The sequence below is a fragment of the Pyrus communis genome, chromosome 9 (assembly GCF_041283825.1).
Source record: "Pyrus communis isolate YQ-2024b chromosome 9, ASM4128382v1, whole genome shotgun sequence".
NCBI classification, from domain to species: Eukaryota; Viridiplantae; Streptophyta; class Magnoliopsida; order Rosales; family Rosaceae; genus Pyrus; species Pyrus communis.
Genome location: NC_142573.1, coordinates 1,350,304 through 1,362,311, shown reverse-complemented (window position 1 = coordinate 1,362,311; position 12,008 = coordinate 1,350,304). Strand labels below are relative to the sequence as shown.

Genomic DNA, 12,008 nt, shown 5'->3' with positions numbered 1-12,008 from the left:
TTCTCCAGGAGATTTGATTCGGTTAGTTCCACTTTACAGAATTTCAGCAGTGAACAAATTCTACAAACTTTAGAGTTGTACTTATTCACGGACTTAAAGTCTTGGAAGCGAAGATACTGCCAGTCATGTCTTGCTTCAGACAAGTAAATGTCTTTCTAGTAATCGAAACAGTCAGCCAGAGCAAGCCAGAGGGTGTGTGGGTCCTCTTCAGTGAGGTATTCGGTCTGCAGTGCATCATGGATGTGTCTTTGAATGAAGATCATTGCATTAGCCTTTTGAGCTTCGTCGACAGGTTTGTTGTCGGCGAGTGCCTCGATGGTGGCTCTAATACCCTTTGCAGTTAGATGGAGCCTCACGTCTTGAACCCACTTCAGATAGTTTCTTCCGAAGACTTCTAGAGCGGTGAAATCGAGCTTGTTCAAGTTCGACATGTCCCTAAAACGGAGGGAAAAAAAAGTGATTAGTCATATGGTAAACCATAAACATATATCGTAAAACATACAGGTTCTATAAACATGTATTGGTTTAATTTATGCATGAAAACTACAGGTTTCATGTGGTATGGTTTAAATGAAAACTTCGGGTTTCAAAAGCACTAAATTTGAAACTACAAGTTCAATTTAATTTTTATGAACAATTAGTTCATAAGGAGAGGTTCCTACAAGAAACACAGAATGCAATATACTAATTTAAGTGTAGTGGATTTGAGGTTCTTCAGGAACTCAAGTGTGAGAGATTTGTTACTACAAAAGTATGTCAACGATTCAAAGTATAAAAATAAATTATTGAATCGTTAATGTCCAAAAGTGATATTTAGGTCAATAATTTTGGATTCATTATCAGATTAATGGACTGCATGTCACTTTTAATTAATTCAATAAATCGGGCCATACATGGTCGACTGTAGAAGCAAAATAATGTTAAAATTATAATGTTGGGTCAAAAATACCATAACCCAAAATTGGGCTAGGTGCCGTGAGCAAAGGGCTCGAGTGTGGTTGCCATAACAGCCCACGGGCCGAGTGACAGGAGCCCAGCAGCAAGTCGCTAGTGTGATTGGGCCAAGACCATAGTGCATGGGTAGCCCAGAGTCATACAGGTGCGAGAGAAACCCCAGCCGCAACTAGTTTTCTGGTTTGGGGCGAATGAGGGAGGGTAAGTGTCAGGGCTAGCAACAGCTGTCCATGGGTTGGGTTTGGGGCAAAAGAAGCCTAACCTACTACGCTGGCTTTGCGACACGTGGGTTGGGAGGGTCAAGCCCAGCAAGCCAAGGGCCCATCAAATAGGTTAGGCCGTGTTGGACTCAGGGGTTTGGACCGAGGGCTGCAAGCCCTAGGGCTAATCAACCCAGATTTTTTTTCCGACATGTTAGGGTTTTTAAAAAAACCTAAAATTGCTTGTAATTTATTGTATATGCTTTGACTCACAATTCCACATAGCAAATATAATTGCGTAATGCATGAAACAAATATATATATATATATATATATATATTGACAAATATATAAACATATACAATATATAAATTGTAAGGAAAATATAAACATAGAGGGGTTCATGCATCATGAGGAATGTTTTCATGCTTTGTGGACGTTTCAAATATCTTCCTTTATTTTAAGCGTACTTGATTAGCAGAAAACCAAGGTCAGCCTTTCAATTTTGTGGAATATAGTCTCCTCCTACGATTCGTCAATTCTTTAGCTTTCGTGGACGTTTCAAATATCTTCATTTATTTTAAACGTACCTGATTAGCAGAAAACCAAGGCAAGCCTTTGAATTTTGTGGAAGATAGCATCCTCCTATGATCCGTCAATTCCTTAGTTTTAGTGGACGTTTTAAATATCTTCATTTATATTAAGCGTACATGATTAGCAGAAAACTAAGATAAGCCTTTGAATTTTGTGGAAGATATCCTCCTCATACAATCCGTCAATTTCTCAGCTTCTGGTAAGAGCGTGCCGATAACATGTTGTAAGCCTATTTGATTGAACTATCTAAGAGATTAGAGAGAAGGGGTCCACGGCAATTAGAGAGAGGAGATATTGATTTAATTGTGAGATATGTTTTGTATCATCTTATTGTGCCTTTATTTATACTAGTACGATAGTCAAAAACCTTACCTTTTTAGAATTACAACTCTTAATAGGTAATCAACTCCTAATATGAATATAAGATATATTCATATATACATATTAGAATTTACACAATCACATTTTATTCTAAAAATGATTGCAAAATAAATAAATAAATACAATTAAGATATCCAAAGTCCTATATAATTCGGCTTTTACGTCGCAACGAAGCAATTTTAATTCATAACTTCGTCGAACATCAATATAATATCAATTTCCCAAAACCCGAGAAGGAGCATCCAAAATCTCGGCCCGCGGTTGGATTTCCTCGATGAACACGACGTCGTTTATGGACAAGCAGATAATGGATCTGTCGCAGGGATCGACGCAGCAGCAGCATCACAGCGACGACTTCATCGACCTGATCAGGATGAACACCAACGCTAACAACAGCCACCGCAAAGACGGCGGAGGAGAAGAAGAGCATCAGGTTGGCGGTGCCGGCCATGGAAATGGGATCTCCAAGAAGGAGTATCAGGAGATGCTTCCCAGCTACGATTTCCAGCCGATTCGCCCCGTCGTCGGTGCTTCTTCGCCGTCGCGGAGTTTAGATGCTGCGCCCAATCTCGGAGGAGGAGGAGCGACTAGGGCTTGGAACTCCGGCGAGTCCAAGTCGAAAACTGCATCTCCAATCAGGGTAATAATTTCTTCCATTAACTGCTTAATTTCATGGTTGCATTTGCGTGTAAACTCGTCATAGTGATCGGAAGTGAATCGGAATCGCGGAGCCTTTTCTGGTTCTTCGATTTTCGCTTGGACTTGAATTTAACTTTTAAAGTTGGAAGTCCAATAGATTATATGATGATATCAAGAACTATTGATCTAATTGAATCTGCAATTTTTCTGTAAAGCTACATTAGATTGCTTGGGGAATTGAATGACCCGTCAGTTGAGTAAGAACAATTTCATAAGTAGGCAGTCAATACATGCATCAACATATACGTTTAATTTCTTTCTGTAGTGAGATTTTGTATAGTTTTGTTTGTTGTTAGCATATTGAAATTTTGGGTTTGTTGTTAATGGAGGATTATACCGAATTTTCCCGTGGGCGGAGCCTGTCCTAGCATGGCGGCTTTTTGTTGATCTTGTTTCGATTTATGTTATGTATTATTTAGGAGTAGATCGGTTGTAGATGATGTTATTAGAAGCATTAATGTGTTGTCTTCCATGATGGGCTTTTATCCTTGTTGTATACAATTGGAAAGGGATATATGAGTGATAACTGTATGTGGGTTTTATCGTGTGGTTTATTTACATTTACATTGTGCTACTCTTTCCTTGTTTTCTACAGAATTATGGTTCAATGGATTCCCTTGAACCTGGAAAACTTATTTTAGAGAAGGACCACAATGCCGCAATTGTGTCAGAGATTGACCAGACCATGAAGAAGCATACTGATAATTTGCTACATGTGTTGGAAGGTGTTAGTGCACGACTAACACAACTAGAGAGCAGAACCCGCAATCTTGAGAATTCTGTCGATGATTTGAAGATATCTGTTGGAAACAATCATGGGAATGCTGATGGAAAGATGCGACAGTTGGAGGGTATTCTTAGAGATGTATGTTGCCTCTTTACCCTTCTTTTTTGGTGTGCACTTTACATCTTGGTTGCATTTGGTCTTCTTTTCATCTTGGAGTAGTTCATCTATTCATCTGACCAGCATTTGTTCTTAAGTTTTGTCTGTGTGCTACACGGCCAATTCATGTCTACTTATCCCCTTCTAGGCATTTAAGTGGTAGTTTTGGGAAACATGTTTACCCCGACAAGATTACTCCTAGTATGATTACAGAAAGGTCTAGCTAGTAAGGTTTATTGTTTTTGGTTGATTTAGCATGAAAACCGGACGGAAGTATATTTTTTTACTAGCCCTATATGTTTATGTTTCTTTGTTGTTGGCCAATGTGTTCATGCTGCTTTGTTGAACATGCTTCTCCCTTTGGTTTTTGTCAACAACACACACAGGTGCAAACAGGTGTTAAGGATATGAAGGATAAGCAAGAAATAGTAGAGGCTCAACTGAATCTTGCAAGGATACAATTATCCAATGCCAAGGTAGACCCTCAACCGGAACCTCAGAATGCTGGACATGTGGATTCTGGGCAGACAGCCGCCTCTACTCCTCAACATTCTCACCAACAAATTCATCCCCCCGTGAATCTTCCTCCCTCACTTCCTGCTGTCTCTCATCCAAATGCTCCTCCCCAACCTATGCCTCAAAGTGTACCACATACAGTTCAACATCCAAATCAGTTCTCTCAGAACCAGATCCCTCCCGTTCCTCAGCGAGACCCTTATTTCCCTGCCCCTGGTCAAACTCAAGAAGCTCCAAATCAGCAATACCAATTACCTCCAGGCCAGCAGCCAGTTCCGCCTCCTCCAGTGCCACCACTTCAACAATTTCAACCTACCACTCAACCACAGTATTCCCAGCCACCACCTCAGCTGCCTCAACAGCACCCTTCGCTTGCCCCTGTTAATCCCTCTCAGATCCAGCCTACACTAGGCCACCACCCTGAAGAGTCGCCTTATATTCCTTCCCAGAACTACCCACATGGTCTTCGGCAGCCACCTTCTCATACGCCCAGCAGTCTTCCCCCACCCCAACAGTATTACAGTCCAGCTGCAAATGTATATGAGCCACCTTCTAGCAGACCCAGTTCAGGGTATCCTTCCGGGTATAACCCTCCATCTGGGCTTGGTGAATCATACCAATACGGTGGACCACCTTCTCAATATGGCGGCAGCTCCTCAATGAAACCCCAACATCACTCTTCTGCTACTACAGCTCAAAGTGGAGGCAGTGGTTACCCACAGCTCCCAACTGCTAGGGTGCTACCACATGCCAATCCTACTCCATCTGGGCCGGGTGGCAGTTCACCTTCATCCGGTAGTGGAAGCAGAGCACCCATAGATGATGTGATTGACCAAGTGGCAACTATGGGCTTCTCCAGAGACCAAGTCAGGGCTGCAGTTCGGAAGCTGACAGACAGCGGCCAGTCAGTTGACCTCAATGTGGTGCTAGATAAGTTGATGAATGACGGGGATGTTCAGCCGCCCCGGGGTTGGTATGGCCGATAGTATGGTGTGGGTTTCGGACTGATGTACATGAAGTATCACTTGTTTCTAGATCATCTATCGCTTGGAACTTAGGAGATTACACCCCTTTATGTGCTTTGCTTTTTCTCTTGTATTTCATTTCTCTTGCTCGATCTCTCTACCTATCATTTGTGTATTTACTCGTAATAAGTGGAAGCGGTATGTTGTGTTATACCACTTCTTTACTCATTGTACATTTTCTTTTTTGTAATTTTTATCTTACTTGACAATTGGTATGCGTAACTATTCTAATATTAGAAGGGGTCGAACTCGATTGGAACGAAGGCTTAGCGTCCTGGTCAACTGGTCTAATCCCGATTGGAAGGAAGCTGGCATATTGTTCTGGTCAATTGACCTAACTTCGACATGGAAATGGATGTATTAAGGTGCCATTAATAAAGAAAGAATCCCTTCCGAACTTGTATAAAAAATTGAAGAATGAAAACAAGAGTCTTCCGTATGAACGGTTGGTTTGGCATTATCTGGTCTTGACCTAGTTAACGAAGGTATTATGTTCATTTTTAGGGATGCAATAACGAAATATGTATGTAGTAAGTCTAATACTATTTATTTGAGAGGTGGATTTGAATTCGAGATTTTAGGTGCAAATTGAATGCTCTTAATGCACTGAGATACCGGTTGTTAAAGAAAGTTTGATACTTTGATACTTATTCGGTATGGCGCATTATGACTTGTTTGTAAAAAATAAAATCTTTTGAGACACTTTCATAATTTTATAAAAGATATAGTAGAAAATTGCAATTTTGCAGCTCTATTTTTCGTCCCCACACTATTTCATGTATTCCAAATTTTGGCACAGCGTCGTCTCTCTCAGAAATCCTGTTTTGCTCCGCACAATCTCTCCAAACCCCCAAACAAGTCACAGTCGCAAAACCCCTCTCTCTCTCTCTCTCTCTCTCTCTCTCTCTCCCACTTGGATAAACCCCCCTCGATTACCACTTTTTTACGATCCTTGCCCCTCACCCCCTTCCCTCTGCAGCTATGTATCTTCCGTAAATTTGCATCCATGCCCTCGGCGGATTGCTTCGCGCTGCTTGTCGTAGCTGAACCAATCCCTATGCGTGAAGCTTCAGGAGGCATTTGTTGCTCGATTCTTGTGGAACAATCTGTAAGATTTTATGCTTAATTGTTTGATTTTATTTTGCTGTTCGTTCTAAACCTAAAATTATGATCGCCTAATCAAATTCGTAAGGTTTAATTCTGTTGGTTTTATTTGATTACTTATCGTTTTTTATGTAATTGTGAAAGCCTATGGATTTTAGGAGTTTAATTTGGTAGCACCTACCATTGTCTATAAAATTGTATTTAGGTATTGGTTGGTGATTACTATTTGGGTTTTCGGTATATTACTCATTGCTTTGGGCATCAAGCATTTCATTAGAATGTTGATTTAAGTGGTTCGACGATCATCGTTCTTTTTTAGATAATTAGTGAAGATGAAGTACTGAAATTGAATGCAATTCTTGTGTAGAAAAGTTCAATTATTTCAGGGTGGCGGTTAAGTAGCTTATAAATTTGCGTTGGCGCGTGTATGTTGATTGCACTATGTGTATTATGTTGATACGGTTATGGTGAAAGGATTTCGGTGTTTGGGCACCTCAAATGTTTTTATGTGTCTCAATCGTATTTTCTCTTCAATGGAGATGATTGTCCGTTCTGATTATTTTCATTTTTCTTTTTGTCTTTCTGGGAAAGTAATTATAGGTTTTTTCGCTGGAATATTTGTAGGCAAACAAGTGATTTGGTTTCTGCACTTGGAAACTGGAACTATTGGTGGCATGAGCCAACTTTCTATTGATTTTGAAGGATCAATGGAGTTAAAAGTTTCATCTCCAAAACCGGGGGGCCTTTCTCCTTCTGATTGCATTAGTGATCCTGAGGAGAAGGAATTAAGTGATGATGATGATGACGATCGAAACCACAAGCATCGTAGACGAGACACTCGCTCTCAGTCTTTGGAGACAGATACTCTTGATCAAGTTATAACAAGGCCATTCAGAAACCGAAACAAACCTTTTGTAAACGGGAACACTTTTAGGGATAATGACTCTCAAGCGAGTACACCGTGGAGAAATCAAAATTCCACTGACTTTTCTGTAAAGTTTGATAAAAGACGCCCGGGGTCAACATCACTGCCTCGAGCGCCTTTTGATTTGAATCAAAGAATCCGGGCAAACCAAGCATTTCCTGGAGACCTTGGTCCTGGTAGGGGAAGAGGAAGGGACTATGGATCATGGAGCCAGTGCGGTCCTAGGTTCAACTCAGATTTTGCTTCTCAAATGGTTCAGCAGGGCTCCATTCGTCCGAGTCTTTTTCCCGGGCGTGGATTGCCAAATGTTTCCAGTGCACAAAGTGGATCCTGGAATGCATTTGGATTGATTCCAGGAATACCAAATGGTTCCATGGATACACTACATTCCATTGGCTTGCAAGGAACACTCCGACCACCAATCCATTCTTCATTAAACATGGGGATTCCTCTCCCAAGATGTAGAGACTTTGAGGAGCGTGGATTTTGTCTTAGAGGAGATATGTGCCCAATGGAGCATGGTGTGAATCGGATTGTTATTGAAGATGTCCAGGTACATTTATCCTGTACATCTTTCCTGTTACTTGAACATCAGTCGCATATTTGACACCGCACAATGTCTTGAAAAGTAGGGATCTTTTTTTTTTTTTTTTTTTTTTTGGTGGCAAAGCCTCTTGACTGAGGATCACTCCACATCCCCTGGGTTCAGGTGTTTTATGTGGAAAATTCACCTTAATGTAGCACTTTTTTCTTGGCAAATTATAATGTTTTATTTAACAACTTGGCGGCAACTTGAATGTTTCATTCAAGTACTTAGAGGGAGAGATGATGCAGCTCTGCATTATGTTTCAGTATGCACCGTCAACCGTCTTTCCAGTCATTATGCCTGACTGTTTAATTATATAGTGTAGAAGCATTCGCATGTGCATGCCATATTTTGGCCTTAAATCTATAGGTTGCGACTAGATGAGTTTTTTTTTTCCGGTGTCGTATTATTTTCACAACACAAATGAATCGCTTGACTTGAACTCAGTCATGCATTTAGTTATGCTGGGATTTCTTTTGGATGTGAGTTTCATTATTTTTAAACTTTATTTCCTTGCTGGCCTGTTTTTTATTTTTGTCCTATTTTCTTTCTATTACAGAGTCTTTCTCAGTTCAACCTCCCTGTGTCAATTCCAAATGCACACTTACTGGGAAAACCCACAGGCCCTGGATCTCTACCATCAGTGAGTGCATCCTCAACTGCATTGCTGAATAGCAAAAGCTTACATGGAAAAACGAGCAAGACTGCTGTCACTGATGATGGCTTGGGCGTGAATGGTTCATATTCTGGTCCTGGTTATGCGGATGGTGCTGATTTATATGACCCTGATCAACCCCTGTGGAATAATAACTGTCCTGAAACCTCAAGTGCCCTACTAGGCCTGCAATCACCCAGGAATGATGAAACTGAAACCTTGTCGAACGATGTTGATAATGAATTCCCAATTAGAAGTGTTGGGACTGCTTCCAGTTCACAGAGTACAAGCATGTCCGTGTGGGGTAGAATTGGTAGTTCAAAAAGTAGATTAGATGTGAAGGAGAAAATTGATCCTGTAATAAATTCTTCAGATTATATTGAGAGTGATACGAAGGAACGTAAGGAGGCATTAGTCAACATTCAAACTCCACCGCGTCAAGGAAAGCGTATAATTGCAGAGGATGGCCCAAACACCATGGATTCATTACCCAAGACGCCTTTTGATTCCACTCGTAACATTCGGAGGCCATCTCAAAAAGCACTGCGTACTCTATTTGTCTATGGCATCCCTCAGAAAAACAACAAAAGGGAGGCTCTTCTTTCTCATTTTCAAAAATTTGGAGAGGTCATTGACATCTATATTCCATCAAATAGTGAACGAGCTTTTATCCAGTTTTCAAGGAGGGAAGAGGCTGAAGCTGCTTTAACGGCACCTGATGCTGTAATGGGTAACCGATTTATCAGGTTGTGGTGGGCTAATCGTGATAGGATTCCTGATGAGGGGACAGGCACTCCCAGTAATTTTTCTGGAACTCCCCATGCAACTGGTTTGGTGCCACCCCATTCATCTGGTGCTAGTATTGGCAAGGATAATCTTCAATCTGCTGCTCCAAAGGATAGTATTGTCCATGCATCTGATGCTTCTCTACCTGCCATTGATAACTCCAAGCCTATCAACTCAAATGGTCCCAAGGCCCCACCTCTGCAGAAAAAGCTAGATAGTTTAGAGCAGTTGAAGGAGGAACTTCGCAAGAAGCAGGAAATGCTGGCCCAGAAAAGGAATGACTTTCGTCGCCAGTTGGACAAGCTTGAGAAACAAGTAAACCAAGTGCCCTTGCCTTGAATGTTTCATTTTCTTGCTAATGTTGTTTGGTATGAGGCATATAACATCTTGGCTTGCTAATTTTCTTATGTTATAATTTATAGTGCTATGTTAATGTGCATTACTATTCTTCTTTGCCAAGACAATCTGTTTTAATGGTTTCAAAGAGGACCCTGAAAAGGGTTTGAAATTGATGTTTATAAAGTTGTTGAGGCAAATTTATTAGTGAGGTAGTTATAGAACTATGTTCTTTCATTAGCAGTGATTATCAAGGTTTGACCTTTTGCAGGCTACTGGACCCAAGGGTGAGGCAGACACAGAGCAAGCTGCTAAGAGACCCAAAGTGGGAACAACAACCGAAGCTGGTAAAGCTGTGACTCCAAGCTCCTCAAATCCTGCTCGTGCGGATGCAATGCATGCTGAAATGACTGATAAGAACAAATCAGGGGAGAGCATTGTGTCCTGTAGTCCAAAACCCAGTACACCTGTGGTGCTGCAGCAATCTCCTAGCTTGAAGCTGCAGACTATCCGTCCATTGGGACCACTGGGTTTACCTTCTCCTTTGAATAGATATAAATTAGACAACCGTCCTACTGGTTTTAAAATTCTTCCTCCTTTACCAGCTGGATTTGCAAATGTAAGTCTCCCTCTCTCTCTCTCTCTCGGAAATTGTATTTTATGGTTGCACTTTTCTAATAGGAAAACACTCTGCTCTTTGATGTCCGAGATTATGTAGATTATAATCATGAGCAATAAAGCAATGCGTCAGTTTTCTAGTTAGTATGGTAAGATTGAAAGATAGTGACATGAGATGAGGCATTAGGACCATTGATTAGGAATTCATGCAATACTTTAGATCCCATTACTAAAGAAATCAGGTAAAAGTTCTAGCAGATGCACAAAATCATTTCTATCGAATGCAAACATGTTAGTCTACAAATAAATTCTAGTCATGAAAGACCTTACCTTGCGCATTTGGTTTTGGCCATTGTTTAGTTTAACTTGTCTATTAAAAGAAGAAAGAGTATTTTCATGAAAATAGATTATCGTAGTAAAGATTTTGTACGCAAAAGGTGAAAAAGACCCTCATCAACTACATGGGAACGTGTAACAGTGAGAGCCTGCAGTTTTTCTTTCAATTAGGAATTTAAATGCTTTTCACTCTTTCCTTTCATTCAAGTAGCCGACGCCATGCCAATAGGCTTCTTTTTGTTTCTCCCTTTTAAGTTTTTTTGTTTCCATATATCCTTCATATTTTCAGTTTTATCATAATGAAATGGTCTGGAATCAGTCCGGCTTGAGATATTTTATGTATGTATCAACGAAAGGTAAACTGATGTTTTGTTCATTGTAGGTTGCTATTATGAAGGAACACTTTTCACCCTATGGTGATCTTTCTAATGCGGAATTAGAAGATCTGGAATCCCGTGAAGGTGATAGTGAGTTGGAAAAATCAAAAGATTGCTCAGCTCGTATAACTTTCACAACACGCCGCTCAGCAGAGAGGGCATTTCTCAATGGTAAATGCTGGGAAGGACACGATCTGAAATTTATGTGGCTGACATCTAGTACCGGCAATGACCGCAGTGGTAGAGAAAACTCTCCATCTACCACTCCTAAGGGGCCATTACTAGCTGATGCTCAGCCTGCAGATAAAGAAGCATGCATTGATTCCCAGGAAGCTGCTGCATCAGGAAATGGACCGGAACATTCTGAACAAATAAGTGGCGTTGAGGACATGGAATCGGATGAACATGCCGAGCCTAGTCCAAGGTCAACATCAGGCGACAAAGAGTCATCTCAGGGCGATGCATTGTAATCTAAACGCGGGCTAATTTTCGGATTTGTACAGTCAGGTAAACGTTAAATCGGAGAAATTCTAATTCTTCCAGGAAAACCTTATTTAAATTAGCAATTGTTTAAAATTTTATTTTTCCAGTGTTTATTATTGCACGCATGGGATCTGTAAGAAGGGAATTGCCTTAATTTTTGACATCCACCTGAGGATAGTTGAGTGGTGTATCATGTCCGTCGGCGTCGGTCGTCTTTCTTCTTAGATAAGTGTAGGAACAAGAATAAGCATTAAAGTTGAAAATTTCTGTTGAAACATTTAAATTGTTACATAGAAAAATTACTTGCGGTTTCTATTCCCTTTCTGTTTTATGCAAGTTGATAGATCCAAATCCACTTCTTTTACTAAATTCTCCCCTGGAGTCCGATGCCATTGCGTTTCTGTTTCTGTTTCTGTATATCTGCCCTGTGAAATGCGTACATAGAGGTATTCGCCGATTTCCCCTGGAACTTTTAGGAATTGTCTATTTTTCCTTTTGATTTTAATTTTAACCGATTATCTTCATGAACTTTTAGGTAGCCGACATGTCA

General features: G+C 40.6%; 2 protein-coding genes across 4 annotated transcripts; both read left to right on the top strand.

Annotated features, from left to right (window-relative positions):
* The first annotated feature begins 2,273 nt into the window (after nt 1-2,273).
* On the top strand, nt 2,274-5,461 carry LOC137738998 (basic salivary proline-rich-like protein (DUF1421)). Its single transcript, XM_068478473.2, has 3 exons — nt 2,274-2,769; nt 3,424-3,693; nt 4,098-5,461. Exons 1-3 carry the CDS (start codon nt 2,404-2,406, stop codon nt 5,211-5,213), a joined length of 1,752 nt encoding a protein of 583 aa, XP_068334574.2. The 5' UTR covers nt 2,274-2,403; the 3' UTR covers nt 5,214-5,461.
* Nucleotides 5,462-5,997: 536 nt separating this feature from the next.
* On the top strand, nt 5,998-11,773 carry LOC137738996 (zinc finger CCCH domain-containing protein 41). 3 transcript variants are annotated; one of them, XM_068478470.2, is made up of 5 exons: nt 5,998-6,360; nt 6,981-7,834; nt 8,427-9,623; nt 9,916-10,263; nt 10,981-11,773. In XM_068478470.2, exons 2-5 carry the CDS (start codon nt 7,031-7,033, stop codon nt 11,443-11,445), a joined length of 2,814 nt encoding a protein of 937 aa, XP_068334571.2. In that variant the 5' UTR covers nt 5,998-6,360; nt 6,981-7,030; the 3' UTR covers nt 11,446-11,773. The 3 variants fall into 3 exon arrangements, with proteins under 3 accessions (XP_068334571.2, XP_068334572.2, XP_088556207.1); XM_068478471.2 differs by having other exon boundaries at nt 6,957-7,834; XM_088700081.1 differs by having other exon boundaries at nt 6,053-6,360; nt 6,948-7,834.
* The last annotated feature ends 235 nt before the right edge of the window (nt 11,774-12,008 follow it).